This window comes from Cetorhinus maximus, chromosome 16 (assembly GCF_964194155.1).
Source record: "Cetorhinus maximus chromosome 16, sCetMax3.hap1.1, whole genome shotgun sequence".
NCBI classification, from domain to species: Eukaryota; Metazoa; Chordata; class Chondrichthyes; order Lamniformes; family Cetorhinidae; genus Cetorhinus; species Cetorhinus maximus.
In genome coordinates, this window is record NC_135894.1 from 96,873,528 (window position 1) to 96,892,226 (window position 18,699).

The 18,699-nt window shown below is 43.8% G+C and overlaps 1 protein-coding gene across 6 annotated transcripts in view; it reads left to right on the plus strand.

Annotated features, from left to right (window-relative positions):
- c16h21orf91 (chromosome 16 C21orf91 homolog) overlaps nt 1-18,699 on the plus strand; it is a 41,426-nt gene that overhangs the window by 536 nt on the left and 22,191 nt on the right. Inside the window, exons 2-4 of one of the 6 annotated variants that reach the window (XM_078560392.1) lie at nt 140-271; nt 4,751-4,875; nt 16,672-16,802. In XM_078560392.1, coding sequence (XP_078416518.1) covers nt 16,679-16,802 — 124 coding nt within the window. In that variant the 5' untranslated portion in view covers nt 140-271; nt 4,751-4,875; nt 16,672-16,678. Of the gene's footprint in view, nt 1-139; nt 272-4,750; nt 4,876-13,818; nt 13,887-16,671; nt 16,803-18,699 lie in introns of all 6 variants that reach the window. The other 5 variants (XM_078560394.1, XM_078560396.1, XM_078560391.1 and 2 more) reach the window with 5 other exon arrangements.

The window sequence follows — 18,699 nt, forward strand, 5'->3', positions numbered from 1 at the left end:
GTATAATCTTGTGTTCAAACTGACTGTTCTGTTTTACATTAGAAGAGTAGCTCATTATAACTTTTTCATTCAATCATGTGATGTGGGTGTCATTGGCTATGCCAGTATCTATTGACCATCCCTAATTACCCTTGCAAAGGTAGTGATGAGCTGCCACCTTGATCCGCTGCAGTCCGTGTGGTGTAGGTACATCCACAGTGCTGTTAGGGAGTTCCAGGATTTTGACCCAGCGACAAGTGAAGGAACGGTGATATATTTCCAAGTCAGGATGGTGAGTGGCTTGGAGGGGAACTTCCAGGTGGTGGTATTCCCATGCATCTGCTGCCCTTGACCTTCTAGATGGTAGTGATCGTGGGGTCGGAAGGTGCTGTCGAAGGTGCCTTGGTGAATTCCTGCAGTGCACCTTGTAGATGGTACACACTGCTGCTACTGTGCATCGGTGGTGGAGGGAGTGAATATTTGTGGATGTGGTGCCAATCAAGTGGGCTGCTTTGTCCTGGATGGTGTCAAGCTTCTTGTGTGTTGTGGGAGCTGCACTCATCCAGGCAAGTGAGGAGTATTCCATCACACCCCTGACATGTGCCTTGTAGATGGTGGACAGGCTTTGGGGAGTCAGGAGGTGAGTTACTCGTCACACGATTCCTAGCCTCCGACCTGCTCTTGTAGCCACAGTATTTATATGGCTAGTCCAGTTCAGTTTCTGGTCAATGGTAACCCCCTGGATGTTGATAGTGGGGGATTCAGTGATCGTAATGCCATTGAACGTCAAGGGGAGATGGTTAGATTCTCTCTTGTTGGAGATGGTCATTGCCTGGCACTTGTGTGGCGTGAATGTTACTTGCCACTTGTCAGTCCAAGCCTGGGTATTGTCCAGGTCTTGCTGCAGTTGGACATGGACTGCTGTATGGAGAAAAGTTCAAGTTGTTGTAATTTCTCTAATTTTCAAGTTGATATGATCTTTGAAGTGTTTTTACAAATTTTGAGTTTAGTATATTTTGTGCTTTAAAAAAAGAACAGTGGCTTCACTTCAGAAGTATTTCGGGAGCTGCAAGTGCTTTGGGTTTTCCTGAGGTTGTGAAAGGTGTAATATAAAGACAAATCTTTTTTTTAGATGTAAAAATAATTTTTTGGCAAGTAGTATTGCTAAATGCACTTCAATCTGTAACCTGTTACAACTTTTTGCCCCCCACCATTTGTTAACCAAAACAAGACTAAGACTGCATGATAGTGACTGGAATTACACAAAACACTGTTCCAATAAATAATACTGCAGTTGCTGGCTATCTGGAAACAAATATAAAAAAAAAACTGGAAATGCTCAGCAAGTTTATTTCAAAAGGAATAATGTGCAGGGCTATGGGGATAGAGCTGGAGGGAGTGGGACTAATTACGTAGCTCTTTTAAAGAGCTAGCACAGGCACGATGGGCTGAATGGCCTCCTTCAGTGCCATGCATCTTCTACATTTCTGTCAATCAGGAAATCTGTAGATTTCTATCTTTCTTTCTGTCTGCCTACCCTTCCATATGTCCATGGCTTTAGAAAGGGCCCAACAATTGTATTCTGCTAAATTTGTTTCCTTCACTTCATTCCCAGAGTAGAATACGTTTCACCTTTCCATCACACTAATGTCAGCTACAAACAGTTATCCATTAACATGGCCCAGTTGGACAGCTTTTACTAAAATAGAATTTTGTTAGGTATAATTTTTCCTTTGGAAGGAAACAGATGTTTCAGCAATTTCTGGTGTGCCTCGGTTGTGCAGACGCTTTTGTGGTTTGTTAATATCTGATTTGGGTTAAAGCAGATAAAGAACTTCCATTTATACAGTGCTTCCGTGTCAAAACATCTGAAATACTGGGACCTGCCAATTAGCACTGAAATGTACTTTCCTGGCCCTGATATAAAGCACTATGTATGACGTGGCTTTCGGACAAGGGTGACTGTTCTTAGTCATAGTTGTCCAGCATGTGGGACAGCACCACACCTGGGTTAATTGGAAATCCAGATGTAACTATTTGTACTTAGCAAACAGACACTTCTTAGGCGTATGAGTGCAGTGTTCATATCTACACGCCATATGTATGTGAGCTTTAACCTTTGTGTATATTCCTTGGAGAAGTGGAGAGATGAAAGGTCGCTTGCATGTGTTTATTTTTGATCTTAGAGTTATTTGGTTGCTGACTGGTGGTAGATATTTAAATGAACATAGACATGTAAAGTACATTTACCTCATCTGAGGCATTGTCTATTAAAATTAGTGCCTGTGGATAAACCTAAGCCATTGCAACCACATTTTTGACTAGTCAGTAATTTCTGTTGGACAACACTGGATTGAGAAAATACCTCTACATTAGTAGTAATTTCTGTTAGCTCTTGGTCTTGCCAGATGCAGCAACAGTAGAACCATAGAAAAGTTACAACACGGAAAGAGGCCATTCAGCCCATCGTGTCTGCGCCAGCCAGAAAAAGCAAGAAGAAACTAGCCGCTCATTTTTACCCCATTTTCCAGCACCTGGACCGTAGCCTGGCAGGTTACAGTGCTTCAGGTGCAGGTCCAGGAACCTTTTTAAATGAGTTGAGCGTTTCAGCCTCGATCGCCAACTTAGGCAGTGAATTCCAGATGCCCACCGCCCTCTGGGTGAAAAAGTTTTTCCTCATGTCCCCTCTAATCCTTCTACCATTCATCATAAATCTATGCACATTGGTAATTGACCCCTCAGTTATGGGAAACATGTCTATCCTATCTACGCCCCTCATAATTTTGTGCATCTCAGTTAGGTCGTCCCTTAGCCACCTCTGTTCTAAGGAAAGCAACCGTAGCCTATTCAATCTTTCCTCCTAGCTGCAATTTTCAAGCCCTGGCAACATTCTTGTAAATTTCCTCTGTACTCTGGAGCAATTATGTCTTTCCTGTAATGTGATGACCAGAACTGTGTGCACAATTCCAGCTGTGGCGTAACCATTGTTTTATACAGTTCCATCACTACAGCCCTGTTTTTGTATTCAATACCTCATCTAATAAAGGAAAGCATTCCATATAATTCCATCTTATTCATCTGTCCTGCCACTTTCAGGGACCTGCACTCCAAGGCCTCTCACTTCCTCAACCTCTCTCAATATTGTCCCATTTATTGAGTTTTCCCTTGCTTTGTTGGCTCTACCCAAATGCATTACCTCACGCTGCTCCAAATTGAATTCCATTTGCCACTTCTCCGCCCACTCAACCAAACCATTGATATCATTCTGGAGATAACAGCTATCCTCTTCACTATCAACTACCCAGCAAATTTTTGCATCATCTGCAAATTTCCCAATCGTGCCTCCCACATTTATGTCCAAGTCATTAATATATACAGCAAACAACAAGGGCCCCAACACTGAGCCCTGTGGAACATCACTGGAAACTGTTTTCCATTCGCAAAAACATCCATCGACCATTACCCTTTGTTTCCTGTCACTGAACCAATTTTGGATCCAACTCTCCACCTTCCTCTGTATCCCATGAGGTCTCCCTTTTCTGACCAGTCTGCCATGTGGGACCTTGTCAGATGCCTTACTAAAATCCATGTTATCAACATCCACTGCACCACTGTCATCAATCCTCCTTGTTACTGCCTCAAAAAATTCTATTAAGTTTATAAGACACGATCTTGCCCTAACAAAACCGTGCTGACTATCCCAGATCAATCTGTGCCTTTCTAAGTGACAGTTTATCCTGTCTCTCAGATTTGATTCCAATAATTTTCCCGCCGCCGAAGTCATACTGAGCGGCCTATAATTTTCTGGTCTATCCCTTTAATCCTTTTTAAAAAGATATTGGAACAACATTCGCTCGTCGGTTTCGAGTGAGGATTGAAAAATGACCCTCGGAGCATCCGTTATTTCCTCCCTGGCTTCCTGTCACAATCTGGGATACAATCCATCTGGCCCTGGTGACTTATCCACCTTCAAGGATGCCAGCCCCTCCAGTATTTCCTCTCTCACTATGCTTATTGTATCTAATATTTCGCACTCCTCCTCTTTAACTAGAATGTCTGTATCGTCCCTCTCCTTAGTGAAGACAGAGACAAAGTACTCATTGAGAACCCTGCCCACATCTTCAGCATCAATGCACAAGTCACTATGTACAACTCTGATAGGCCCTACCCTTTCCTTAGTTGTCCTCTTGCTCGTGTGTGTGTGTGTAGTTATAAGTACTTCATTATAAAAGTTGCATTAAAACCACAGACCATCCAGGATAGATTAACTGGGGATGATGACAGGAGCTGAGAGGAAATACTGACACTGTTTCTATTAGAGCAGAGAAAGGTAATAGAGACTTTTATCATGATCCTCATAGAGTGAATAGAAAAGAATTATTTCCTCTGGTTTAGGGAGTTAGTGTTGAGAGGTTAGGAGAAAATTCCTCGGACTGAGTTCAAACACTTTGCCACTGACGCAAGTAGCATAGCTTCTTTTAAGAGAAAAGAGGATAAAGAGAAAAGAGGATAAATATGCCAAGTGGAGGAAGATCAGAGCCTTGAAAGGGAATACATCAATGGGATTAGTTTTGGAATGCTTTAGCAAAATGCCACCACTGATGTGATGGGCCGAATGCCCTCTTGCTGTGCAGCAAACCTGAGGGCCTGTGATTCCTGTCTCTTCTCCACCCCCACCCCACTTCCTTTCCTCCCCCCCCGCACCCCCACCCCCATATCTTTCAGAAAAAGAATCACTTCTGTATTCCATACTTCCCACTGATTATATTAGGCAATGTCATTGTTGGCCTCCCCTCTGTTTTATCAAAAGCAAAATACTGGAAATCCGAAATAACAGAAAATACTCAGCAGGTCAGGCAGCGTCTGTGGAGAGAAGAGCCAGAGTTAATGTTTCAGGTCAGCGGCCTCTCCTCCAAACGAGAAGATGTTAGATTTTAAGCAAGTACAGAGCGAGGAAAAATGGTTTTGGGGAAGGGGGAGGACGGTGGAGGGAGGGGCATGTGGATAAAAGAGAAGGTCTGTGATAAGGTGGCAGGCTGGGGTGATGGAATAACGGGGGGTGATGGAATAACCGGGGGCGGGGGGGGTGGGGGTGGTGATGGAATAACGGGGGGGGGGGATGGAATAACGGGGGGGGGGGATGGAATAACGGTGGGGGGGGATGGAATAACGGTGGGGGGGGATGGAATAACGGGGGGGTGATGGAACAACGGGGGGTGATGGTGTGAGGTGGTGATGGGTGGTAATGGGGCAAGGAAAGAAACAAAAAATGCGTCCGGAGGAGTTGTAAATATTTACTCAGAACAACAGAGAGGGAGGGGAAGCATGGAAAAATTTGGCGGTGGTATTGCAAAGGATCTCTGGGCCTGGTAATGTGGTGGACGAAATGCAGGCAGACCATAATGTCAGATAATATATATACACACACGTGCACATGCACACGCAACATGTGCACACGCACGCACCCCACACAGTGTGTTGTTCATCTTCCACCAATCTGTTAGGCATAGAATTCCAGATCTTGTAGCATTAATTTTAAAAAAAAAAGGTACTCCCTATCACTTTCTCCCCCACCCCTCTCTAGATTTTTTTTTTTAAAACCAATTATCTTAAATCTGTACGCGCCCCCCCCCCCCCAGTTACCAATCCTCTTGCCCATTTCTTTTTTTCTTGGTCTGTTAAAACCCGCCATTGTTTGGAACACCTCGTTTAAGTCGCCACCTTAACTTTCTTTCTCTGTTCTGTAACTGTGTGACTTAGAAGACGGGGGTGGGGGAAAGCATTGTGCTTCCATTTAGTGGCAAGGTTTCAATGCAGTTAGTAGAAAAGCTGTGGTGTGCATTATTCAATCACCAAAACCGTCGGGCTGACCTTTAAAGCGCCGTTCAGTTAATGCAACTATTCAGTCCGCTAATAAACTCGAAGAAACTTAGTGGAGCTGGCAGCTGCCAGAAACTTGATGTTTTACAGCTCAAGTATAAAGGACTCAGTGTGTAGCTTTGAAGTTAATGGATGAGGTTAGAGCTTAACACAGCAGGCGAATGCCTGGGTAACTTTTAACTGCAAAGTGGAATTGTAATTATGTTCAAATTGTGGGTAGGTTGGAGTGGGGTGGGGGGTGGGGGGTGGCTTTATGTGTTGTGCTTTGAAGAGCAGGAGAAATGAAGAGAATATTACAGGGTGGAGGAAGTGGTCCATTGCGGGTGGGGGGAGATGGAATTCATTACACTGCTGGTGCTGTTGACATCAGTACTCCACACGCATCACATTTTGAGCGTGTGGAGGAGGTTATAGAAAACTCAAGGTCTGGGATTGGTGTGAAACTGGAAGGACCCCAAGCTGAATTTCTCATCTTGGCTGCCATGACAATAGAGCTGAGGTACTTTGCCTTAGCACACTTGGCTTGTAGCTAGGGGTATTATTTACAAGTCAGGACAAACAAATCTAAAAACTTTTATATCTGGTGAGATGCCTGGATTGCAGTGTCCACGTCTCCCTTTTGCTTTTAAAGGATGTGAAATTATCCGGGAGCACGGGGAGAGGGGTCACGTGATCAATTGCAGAGCTGAGGGTTAGGAGTTACAGGGAGCAGTCGGCCACTCTCTGTTTGCCCTTCAGGATAAGGCCGAGGGATTATTTGGTTAAAGTATTCAAAGCTTCCAGATGCTGGTGGGCCGGTTGTGTATTTCCAGCATTTTGTGTTTCAAGATGTTACGAAGTTTCTGGTTTTGCAGAAAAGGTTTATTGTTGGACCGAGTGGATGAAGTCAGCTCGGGATCAGGCTCGGGGTGTTTCTGTTGAATGTTTTACCTCTTGCGCTGTGGCTCTACCCAGCACGTGTGGGTCAGTCGATATCAAGTAGCCTAACACCAATTTGCATTTGTATAACGCCTTTAATGTAGCAAAATGACTCAAGGTACCTCACAGGAGTGTAAAGTGGTTCGGAGGTCCTGAGGTTGCGAAAGGTGCTACGGAAATGCAAATCTTACAGTGGCCAGGTAGGTGGGTGGGGACAATGGGGAGGTACCAGAGTTTGTGGTGCTTTCCAAAAACGTCGGTTTTGGTCTTTCCAATGTTGGAGCAAATGTTTGAAACCACATGTGATCTAACTGCCTTTTTCGTGTGGGTTCAGTTGTTTCACTGTATCGGTCATACAGTTGTCTTGTGGTTTCTCGTCAACTTTGTAGCTGGCGCCACGGGGTCTCAGCGAGGTGTGTTGTAGGCATGTTGTAGAACTCGAGTAGGTTGGGAGATGCTGTGGTGAGTTCCTCAGTCCAATACAAAGAAACACTGTGCGAGCAGCTGAATCGAGAGAATCAAAACAATACGTAGCTGAGCAGTGTAGTTTGTAGGATGTCCTGGGCTTGTCTGAAAGCAGGGCCGGCTGTTTTGTGCATAACTCTTCGATTTTGGTTTGCTTGAGTTTATTTTGAAAGGGGAAATGAAAGTATCAAACTTTTGCTCTGTGCTGAGACGGTTGGCATCAGATGGGTTTTTCCAGATATGTACAGATAGCTCATCCTGCCCAAGTTTCAGAAAGGGGATAAATAGTCCAGCATTCTGTTTCTCTATCACTGTTCCGTAAGCGTAGCTTATAATTCTAGCCGGGCAACTCAAGGGTGTTATCAGGAAGCACTTGTTCACACAAAGGTTAGTAGAAATCTGGAACACTTTTTTTTCCCCCAAAAACTGTTGAGCCTGGGGGGGCCAATTGACAATTTCAAAACTTAGATTGACAGAATTTTGTTAGGCAAGGATATTAAGGGTTAGCGAGCCAAAGTGGGTAGATGGTGTTAATATACGGGTTCGTCATGATCTAATTGATTGGCAGAGTGGATTATGCAGAAGTAATTCAAAACCTTTAGAACCCACTGGTTAGGTCTCAACTGGAATATTGTGCGTGTCACGTCTTCGGATGCAGAAGTTGTTAACTATAATTGGACCAAGGATGAGGGGCCTCCCTTGGGTGAGAAGGCAAGATTTGTTCTCCTTAAAGCAGAGAAAGTTGAGAGATTTAATAGAAGTGTTCAAAATCATTAACTGTTTTGAAAGATGTAAGTAAGGGTGGAAGGAGGCTCGATAACCAGAGGACACGGATTTCAGGTGATTAGCAAAAGTATCAGGCAACACGAGGAATATAAATTTACGCAGCAACTTATGATCTGGTATGCACTGTCTGAAAGGGCGGTGGAAGCAGATTCAGTAGTAACTTTCCGAAGGGAATTGGACAAATGCTTGAATGGCGAACATTTGCAGAGCTCTGGGAAAGGAGCTGAGCAGTGGGACAGATTGGACAGCTCTGCCAACGTGCTGGGATAGGAACTCTGCGCCAAATGATCTCCTTTGTTTTATCATTCCGTGCTTCGAATGGACATGAGGGACTGAATGGCCTACTCCTGTTCCTGTGTGAGCCTTACTGAAAAGTGTGGATGTCTGAATGCTGGGTCGAGGAGGGGATTGTGTTGAACCTGTGATTCTTCCCATTTCGAATAGCCCATGCAGCCCTTCTTAGAAGGAACCAGCAGCCTGGTTTGTTACAAGAAGGGGGCTGCTACCTTTGGGCCATATCACAGGATGTATTAGTGTTGTCAGATGAGGAGTCGGAGGACAGGGACGTTTTTCTTTCAACATGCAGGCCTTTTATTCTTGGGAGAAGCATGTTGGGAGGCACTTCATCCCAGAAAGATGCGTGTAATATCTAGGGGGAATGAAGAGGTTGGTATGTGCCCTCCTCCCCTTCGGCTTTCAATCTTGGGATTGCCCCTAATGTTCCCTCACCCTCCGTCCCAACTTGAAGAATGGCTTCTGCTGTGACCATGGCGTTTGGGATTTTTCCACCATGCCCTTTTCTGGATCCTTAAGTCCGATTATGTGCCAACTTGTTGGGATATTCCTATTTGTTTCAAGCAAGCTGAAATTCCGAATACACTTATCCCCCATATATCTTCTAATAGTTGTATTAAGCAACCAGTTGTGGCACACATACAACATGGCACTTTGAGGTCCTGTATGTTTTTAGATCACGTCCTCTCCTTCCTGCACCCTCTGAGCACTGAGTCCTGACTCAGTCAAATCCCACTCACTCATCTCCTTGCTGGCTAACCAGGCCAGCTACGCCTCAATTTTAAAATTCTAATCCTTGTTCTCAAGTACCTTCTTGGCCTCGCTCTTTACCATCTGTTTCCCCCTCCAGTTCCATAACCCTCTGATACCCCTGTGCTCTTCCAATTCTGTTCTCTTGTACATCCCTGATATTCGTCACTCCAGCATCTGTGGCTTCAGCTGGCTCCCTCCCTGAATTCCCTCCATAAACCTCTCCACCCTTCCCTCATTCTTTATGACTCTGCTTTAAAAGCTCTTTGACCAGGGTTTTTCCACCTGCCCTAATATTTCTGTGGCTCAGTGTCAAATTTTGTGCGATAATGTTTCTGTGAAGTACCTTGGAATGGTTCAGCACATTAAAGGTGCTGTAAGAATGAAAGTTATTGATCAGCATGATGAATGTGAGAGCAGGCAGCAATCCTGTCAACATCCTGGGGCGTTACCATTGAGCAGAAACTGAACTGGACCAGCCAGATAAATACCATGGCTACAAGAGCAGGTCAAAGGCTGGGAATTCTGCAGCGATAACTTATCTCCTGACTCCCCAAAGCCTGTCCACCATCCACTAGGAACAAGTCAGGAGTGTGTTGGAATACTCTCCACTTGCCTGAATGAGTGCAGCTCCAACAACACTCGAAGCACAACATCATCCAGGACAAAGCAGCCCGCTTGATTGGCATCCCATTCACCACCTCCAACATTCACTCCCTCCACCACCAACACACAGTGGCAGCAGTGTGTACCATCTACAAGATGCATTGCAGCGACTCACCAAGGCTCCTTCGACAGTACCTTCCAAACTTGCGATATCTACCATCTAGGAGGACAAGGGCAGTAGATACATGGGAACACCACCACCTGGAAGCTCCCCTCCAAGTCACTTTCCATCCTGACTTGGAAATATATCGCTGTTCCTTCACTGTCGCTGGGTCAAAATCCTGGAACTCCCTCCCTAACAGCACTGTGGGTGTACCTACACCATATGGACAGCAGCGGTTCAAAAAGGCAGCGCACTACCACCTTCTCAAGGGCAATTAGGGATGGGCAATAAAAGTACTGTCCTAGCCAGTGATGCCCACATCTCATGAAAGAATAACGAAAAGCAAATTTGAATGGGGGGAAAAACCCATCAGACCAGCGAATACTGTCTTTCCTACTCTACATTTCAGTGCGACGGCTGTCTTCAAGTCTGAATGTGTGGTTTGACTAATAAATGTTTCAGATCAGCAGCTTTGTGTTTTTAGTTTTAAGCACATGGGCATATTCTGAGCTTGTATAATGAGCAATGTGTTACATTAAGATCTCCCCTGCCACACCCAGGAAAAAAATCCCCATCCTAGGCTCTTTTACATTGGGTGACTGTTCTCCCATGGGGGAGAAAGGTGATCTTAAAAAAAAAAATACGCACAACATGGCCCCGCAGTCAGCTACATCCAACTGAACGGTGAATAAGTTAGAACAGCAACATTCGGGAGCAATGTTCCTTCTAAGTTTCATGACCATGCAGCAAGACAGAACATGTCGAGTTGTGCAATCAATGTGCTGTGCGTCAAAGGGATCGGAGGGTATATCTCACTTCTAACTGGGAGTAGAGAGGAGTGCTTGAGGGAAGCAGTGACACTAGTTCCAGTAAAATGAAGCTAGCGAGGGTGGTGGATCTTCACTGAACCAATGCATTCCCAGCTCTGGGTTGGGCAACATCAAAAAAGCCCAGGGCACGAGAACAGTCTCTTAGCCGGGTTCTGTAATAGATTTAATGGGGTGAAAGGAAAGATTGAAAATAACTACAAGTAGTTCCTTGAGGGCAAGAAACTAAAACGTTAGAAGTTGAAATTGGGTTTTCTCAATGGCTGAAGTTTCTTTGTGCCCTTTAGAAGACTTAACTGATCTGGTGTTTAGTTCTTTGTCTTGAAGAGGGTTGTGATGCAGAGACGATCCTCCAGATTGATGCCAATGCTCAAAGGGTTAAATTGTGATGGTTTGCATATATTTTTTTTCACTTGTTCACAGGATGTGGGTGTTGCTGGCTAGGCCAGCTTTTATTGCCCATCCATAATTGCCCTTGTGATAGGGTAGGGTAGAAACAGCGAAACTGTTTGTTTCTTCCTGGCTGGGGGAATTGAAAAACAAGAGGACGTATCTTAAAATCAGAATGAGGCCATTTAAGGAGGGAATTGAGGGAACATTTTTTTCACACTGCCCTGCAGTTTAAAAAAAAAATCTGGAATTCTCTTTGGAAATTGAAATTTATAGGATTGATTGATTGTTAGGCGTGGACATCAAGATATGGAGTTATGTTCAGTAAATGGGATTGAGGTTTGGATCAACCATTAGATGTGGTGCAGTCTTAAAGGGTTAACTGGCCTTTTCCTGTTCCAATGCCGATTTTCTTTTCTGTTTCACTTTTCCCCTTCTGTAAATGTTAATGTAACCCACAGTCAGTTACCAAGTCCTGGCGGTCATCCAATAACTCAGCGAAGTGGACATTCGTCGGGGTGAAGCTCAGTTTGTGGTGTATTAGAGTATTAGAAACCATCAAGATCTTGTTCTTGCCTGAACAGGAGGAGATGGTGGTGTAATGGTAATGTCACTTAACTAATAATCAGCAGCTGAGGATGGTACTCTGGGGACATGGGTTCAGATCCCACCTTGGCGGCTGGTGGAATTTCAAATCAATTTAATAAATCTGATAAATTTTAATAAATCTAGAATATAAAGCTAGGCTTCGTAATGTGACCATGACAATCATCATTGATTGTTGTTTAAAAACCCATCTGTTCACTCGTATCCTTTAGGCAAAGTAACCTAATATCCTTATCTGGTCTGGCCCACAGCAAAGTGGTTGACTCTTAAATGCCCTCTGAAATGGCCTAACAAGCCATTCAGGTCAAGGGCAATTAAGGATGGGCAGCAAATGTTGGCCTTGCCAGTGACACCCACATCCCATTAAAGAGTAACGATAAAAAATGTCTACACATGCATTTTATAGCTGGGATCATTGTGGTAACCAACAGCAGGGACTGTCTGATCTCCCCACATTGAATCTTTATAATTCCTACCATTGCCAATTGTAGCTGTCCTGGCTGTTGGACCTGTTGAGATCATCTACTGCTGCACAGACCAAGATTGAGCCAAGGGCTGGTTGGAAACACTTCCCACTGACTGGAGGATTGGTAACCAGAGGATGCAGGTTTAGATTTGCGAAAGGAAAATGTGAAGAGATTAGGTATTTTTTGGCAGATAGTTATGATCTGCACTGCCTAAAAGTGGTGGAAGCAGATCTAAGAGCAATTTTCAAAACGAAATTATATACATACTTGAAGAGGTAAAAATTTTCAGGGCTACGTGAAAAGAGTAGAGAGTAGCGGGAATAATCAGATAGTTCTTTAAAAGAACTGGCATAGACACAGTGGTTCAAATGCTGCCCTCCTGGGCTGTAGGATTCTATGGTGTGGCTCAATCTCGTGCTACACTGGAATGTCCTTTAATTTGCAGTCTTGGTAGGTGTTGTACCTGGAGTTTCCTGAGAGTAAGAGTGGTGACACTGCAAGTTCTGGGCAGCTTGAAGCACAGCTCTACAGTTGTTGAATTTGTGCACAGCACTAATGTGATGATGCACTCTGACAGTTCTGGAGCCACATCCGGCTCTTTAGCATCTCATTTGTGGACTCACCCTTTTCCAGTGAATCGCACTAACACGGAAAAAGCCTCGAAAAATAAATTGCCAAGACAAGAGCCGTATTTTTATTGTGGGGGCCAAAGGCTGACGATTTTGCCGCACCAGCTTCAAATGATTATTTTTAAAGTAAAAACATCATTCCTGCTTGAGTGGTATAGCTACAGTGGGCGCTACATTGTGGTTATCGGTAATGGCTTTGGTTCAAAGAACAAGATTTGATGATTGTGGCCGGTTCTAATATAGCCAAGGTGATAAATTATTCTGAATGTGCTATTGGAAGCTTTTTTTTTGCAAGAATCAATAGCCATAAAAGTTGTCTTAATTGTACCCATTTTAAGTTATAGTTTGTTTTAAAGATAACTTCAATGACAAAATTATAATTTTAAAAGTCAAATAATGCAAAATTCAAAATTGGGCCAAGTATTTGGTTTAGAAGTGCTGAATTTTCAGCTTGTGGCTCCTGTTGATCCTTTACTTCAGGAAATTGTTTCAAAAGGCCTCTTCAGGTGACAATAGGTTGCTGGCCCCTGGGCTATGAACAGCTTGGGTACTCTGGCCAGCGGCAATGAGTCATATCCTTCACGGCATTGAAATTGAGGATTGCAATGAAGCATAATAAGTGTGTGAAATTTTTGCCCGGTTCCTGCTTGAACTGTATAAAAGATCCTTTAGATTTCCTTCTTCCAAATTGGGCTGCGTCTGCAGGGATCAATCGGAGTCCTGTAATGCCAGGGTGGAGTATTTGGTGTTTGCAAGTCTGTCGACTGGTGGGTGGCAACGGAGAGAATCATTTATGATGAATTAAGAGGATTACATGAGAAACACTGCAGTTGACTGGCTTAACTGGGTGTTTGTTCTCTGCAATGTGTTACCAATAGGCCCAGTGACAAAACTGCAGCCTGCTATTCTGACTATCCTTTGTGCCAATTTTTGTTGATTCCCAGGACACAGGTCTTGTGTTTGCCCCACTCCTGTTAGCCCCAACATATCACCTCTGCGTCCATGTAACGCATCTTTCAGATGTGATATTAAACCAAGGCCTCTGCCTGTCCTCTTAGGTGGATGTAGAAGATCCCCCGGTACTATCTTTTGAACAAGAGCAGGGGAGTTCTTCCCAATTCCCTGGGTGTAAGTATTTGTCCCTCGTTCAGCATTGCTAAAAACAGATGTTCTTGTCATTAACATGTTGCTGTTTGTAGGAGCTTGCTATGTGCAAATTGGCTGCCATGTTTCCTATGTTACAACAGTGACTTTACTGTCAAAAGTATTTGATGAGCTGTGCAGCTCTTTGGGATGCCCTGAGGTTATGGAAGGTGCTATATAAATACAAATTCTACTTTAACTTCACCGTCATTACAACCTGTTTTTCGTGAGATGGTGTGTAACTTGATACAGAATTACAGACTTTTTCCAAGCACAGAGTCGGGACTCCTGCAGACACATCTACATAACCTTGGCTGGCACTTCACTGAAGTCCTGAGGGAGTTTATGTTGTTGGAGGCTTTTGGATGAGATATCAAACTGAGGGGCGGGGGGGTCCTGTCGGCCTGAGGAGGAGGAAGTAGAAGGTTCCCCTGACGCTATTCAAAAGAAAGCATGACCGTCAATTCGTGCTTAACCGACATCACCAAAAATCAGATGAGTTGGCTGTTCCCTCGTTTGTGGATGTGGGAGCTTGTTCATGTTATTTACTGCTGGTACCCACGTGACAGTGACTGTACTTCAGTACCTAATTCACTGGAGGTGAAGCACTGTCGGACAAGCCGAGGGATACAAGACTCTGCGCTGACAGTCTTGAACCTAAGCTAACGATTTAATCCTCATCACAGAATGAATAATGTGATCTCCAAGAGGCTGTTTTAAAATTTTTAAACTCCTTTCCCATTGACAGGATTTTAACATTTAGTCACCATGAACTATAGTGAACCCATTAATGCCGAAGTTTTAAAGAAAAAATCAGTGCTCTTGTTCCAAGCAGACGTTGATGGTTCAGGCAGTTTGTCAAACTCCCAAAATCTCTAAACTAATGTCTATTTGTCATTTTTAAATGAATCCCAGGCTAATACCAGCTGGAGCAGGGTTGCTCAGATGAGGTTAAGGCACAATGGGCTTGTGTATAATGGTGTCAAGAGGACCTTGTTTCATCGCCACCTCCGACTCGTAATTTTATCTGCATTGAAATTTCAAGCTAAAATAGCTCATGTGAATCTTTGATTTTTTTAAAAAATCGTTATCTGTTTGGCTAGCCTTCCCTCCCTTATCCTCCAGTGTGCACTCGCACCTCTTGCTTTCTTTTTCTCCACCCTCCTCCCCAAGCCCCTGCTTGTTCTATCTTGCTACGTTGAGTCTATAGCGCAGAAATAGTCCATTTGACCAAACTAGTCTGTACTGGAGCTTATGGTCCACATGAGTCTCTTCACGCCCATCTCACCCTCTTGCCCAATCAAAATATTCTTCTATTCCTTTCTCCCTCGTGCTGATCAAAACTTCCCCCAAAATGCATCTCAGCTGTTTATCTCAACTGGTGAAGCAGCTTCTCCAGGATTCCCAATGTGGATTGGTTGGTGACTATTTTACACTGAAATTGTCCCTAGGTTAACACACCCCCAATACGTGGAAGTGTTTTTTCTGCATCTACCTAGCAAACTCTTGCATAATTTAAAAAATTCTCTATTGGGTTACTATTCAGTCTTTTCTTCTCAAAAAAGAACCCCAGCCTTTTGGTGACTGAAGCCTTTGATTTATAAAGGCATATATTTCCATCAATCTGTCAGAAGCTTTACAGCATGAAAATCCTTCACCTGTGAATGCAGGTGTTGTTGGCAGGTTGCCTTACATTGAGGTGGTAGCTTATTATAGTTGAGCCGCTTCCTGTTCCCCAGTGTTCTATTAAGGAGCAGTGGGGGAGAGTTGATGGTTAGTGATCCTGAGCACAAGCCTTGGCTTTGCTTTTTGTTTTTAATGCTCATCCTCCTCCTCTTCAGAACCCAAGGGGCACTGACACTAACTTCAAATGCTGGAACTAAGCTTAGTTCACTCTGCAGAGACCTGGAATCTAACCTGATCTTGGGAGTCCCGCACTTTCAAAGGTGCCATCTTTCAGATAAGACATTAAACTGAGGCCCTGCCTTCCCTCGTCGCTGTTTAGGGAGCTTGCTGTGTGGAATTGGTTGGCACGTTTCCTCCATTTTAGCATTGACTACTCCAAAAGCATTGCTGAAAAAAGAGACATGTTTAAGATTTCGTCTTGCAGTCATCGGGACACTCGCAAGAATAAGGGGAAAACCAACAATTTATACTGCATTATGAAGAGGGTGTGATTGGTTGACAAGTGGCATTGTCATGGAGAATGCACTACTGATGGTGACTGACAGTTAATTGCCAAGCACCATCAGTGGTGCATTCTCCATGACAATGCCACTTGTCAACCAATCAGCACTCTCTTCACATACAGTATAAATTGTTGTCTTCTCCTTATATTGATATTCTTGTGAGGGCCCTAATGAGTGGAAAAGCTTCGACATGTCCCTTTTTTTTTCAGCAATACTTAAGTTCTATACCCCCAAACGACTAGTCCAAAAGTACTTCATGGCTATAAAATGGTTAGGGATATCTTGAGGTGGTGAGTGCACTTGATAAACGCAATTTTGTTTTTGTTTCTTGTGGCGCATGCGTTAAGACAGCGCCGTTCACCACCAATCCCGCAGCACAGACCATAACGTGACTGTTTATTCAACAGGTGACATTGAGTTAACCTTTGACATTCTTGTGAAACACTTCCTGGGGATATATTTTAATATGACTGCTAAAATAAGCCATGTTTTGAGCTGTGTGATCTAATCCGCAGTTGCAGTTGCCTTTGGGCGATTATTCTGCTTGATGCATCATGTCACTTTGTTTGCTGTTTTCAGACTCGCTATGAACGAGGAGCAGTTTGTTAACATTGACCTAAATGATGACAATATCTGCGGCGTCTGTAAGCTTGAGACTGCGAAGGAGATGCTTTCATTTTGCCACGTCTGCTTTGAGCTCAGCATCGAAGGTAGGGGTAATACCTGGGGTGTGGTGAGAGGGAACCTATTTATCTATACTCTAGACTTGGGCAATAAAACAAGAGCCCGGAATGAAGTCCAGGTCAATCAGCATCTGACGAAAGGAATAGCACAGGAACAGAAAGAGGCTGTCCCACAGATCATTCAATTAGATTATGGCTGAACATAAATTTCTCCCAATTTCTCTATTGGATTTATTTGTTAATACCTTACATTTATGGCCACACTTCTGGTCTTGCCCAGAACACTCAAGTTAAGCATTTAACATGCAAATATTTAAGTAAACTGGCCGTACCTAATAGTGCAGGATTGGCATGGGCACAGGCACATGCAGGCCCTCCAACAGCAATAGGACAAGTTGCAGAGTGCCAGCTCCAAATTGCCCCGTGTCCTTAGACTTCAGTTCCAGGTGCAGGGATTTGAGGGATGAAAAGGTGGCTAAATTCCTTTTAAAAATTCACTGACAGAGGGAAGAACACTGTGCTGCGTTATTCTCATGGCAAGTCACTCAAACAAGGCATTGTTCGACAAAAATGTCCAGAGTTACCATGCCATCTGTGCAATGTTAAGAAAAGTGAGATGACTGATAACTTTCTTTAAGGGACCAAGGTTGAAAATGTTTAAGCCAGGCCCCTGTGTTAAGATCAGCTCCTGCTATAGTACCATTTTGTGTCAATCCAAAATCTTCCCATTGAATACTGCAAAGTGGAGCATAATGCACAAGTGCACATCTTCAGAGCTTTTTGAAAGTGCTTTACCTAGAACCTGGTCCCCAAACGTGACATTTAAAACATCTCTTGCCAGGAGCTCTTTCGGAGGCATATTGGATAAAGGTATCTCCCCTGAAGCATGCAGAACAAAGGATCCAGGCATTAGCCCTTCATCCAGATGGTTGTGGTTGGTCTCAGTCAGTGCAGCAGTCATTTGGGAAGCTGCAACTGGCCTCAAGACCTCTAAACTGGAGGAGGGAAAAATAAAAATAAAGTTCTTACTGTCTATAATTTGTCCACGGTGTATGTGCGGGGTTGGGCGTGTGCATGCCGGCATTTATTGGCCATCACTGCCCTTGAATGTTGTGGGGATCTTATGGTCCGTTGTAGTGGTTTTGTTACGTCTAAATGGCCTGCTGGGCCATTTCAGAGGGAAATTAAACATCAACCAGATTGACGTGGATCGGGAGTCACTTACAGACCACACTGCGTACGGACGGCAGGTTTCCTTCTGTTAAAAAGGCATTAGTGACGCGGATGGGTTTTTATGACAAGCCAGTAGTTTCAAAGCCACCATTACTAAGACTAGCTTTCCTTATTCCAGATTTAGCTAATTAGCTGAATTTAAAACCCCCAGCTGCTATGGTGGGCTTAGAATTCATGTCTCCAGATTAGTGTTCCAGGTCTCTGGATCGCGAGTCCAGTAAAATAACCACTATGCTGCAGTACTCTGTTCCTGTTTCTAAGTGATTCCTATGGTAGAGTGAACCTGCTGACATTTTCAAGACAAGTTTCAGCGTAGCCTTGTACAAAGGCCTTCAGGCAGTGTGAAATCGTACCTGCTGTACGAGTCACCACCTGTCAGGTATGGAAGAATGCAAATTGGCTGCAAAAACAACCCACAATTTGTTTGGCATATATGAGGTCATCGGAGAAATTGGATTTTCCTGTTTTCAATTCCTGGAATTTTTAATCTTCTAAAGTACCTCTATTTTTAAATTGTCACTCATGTTTTGTACAAGGTTAAACTTTGTAAACAGTCAGTCACTGTGACCTTCTGTTGTATAGAGGGAACTGGCCCTCTCAAGGTGACTGTGGTGTATGCGGTTTCCTGTTTTTATAAATATTCTTTGGTACAATATTTCACTTTTTGCTAAGCAGATTTGTGACTGAGTAA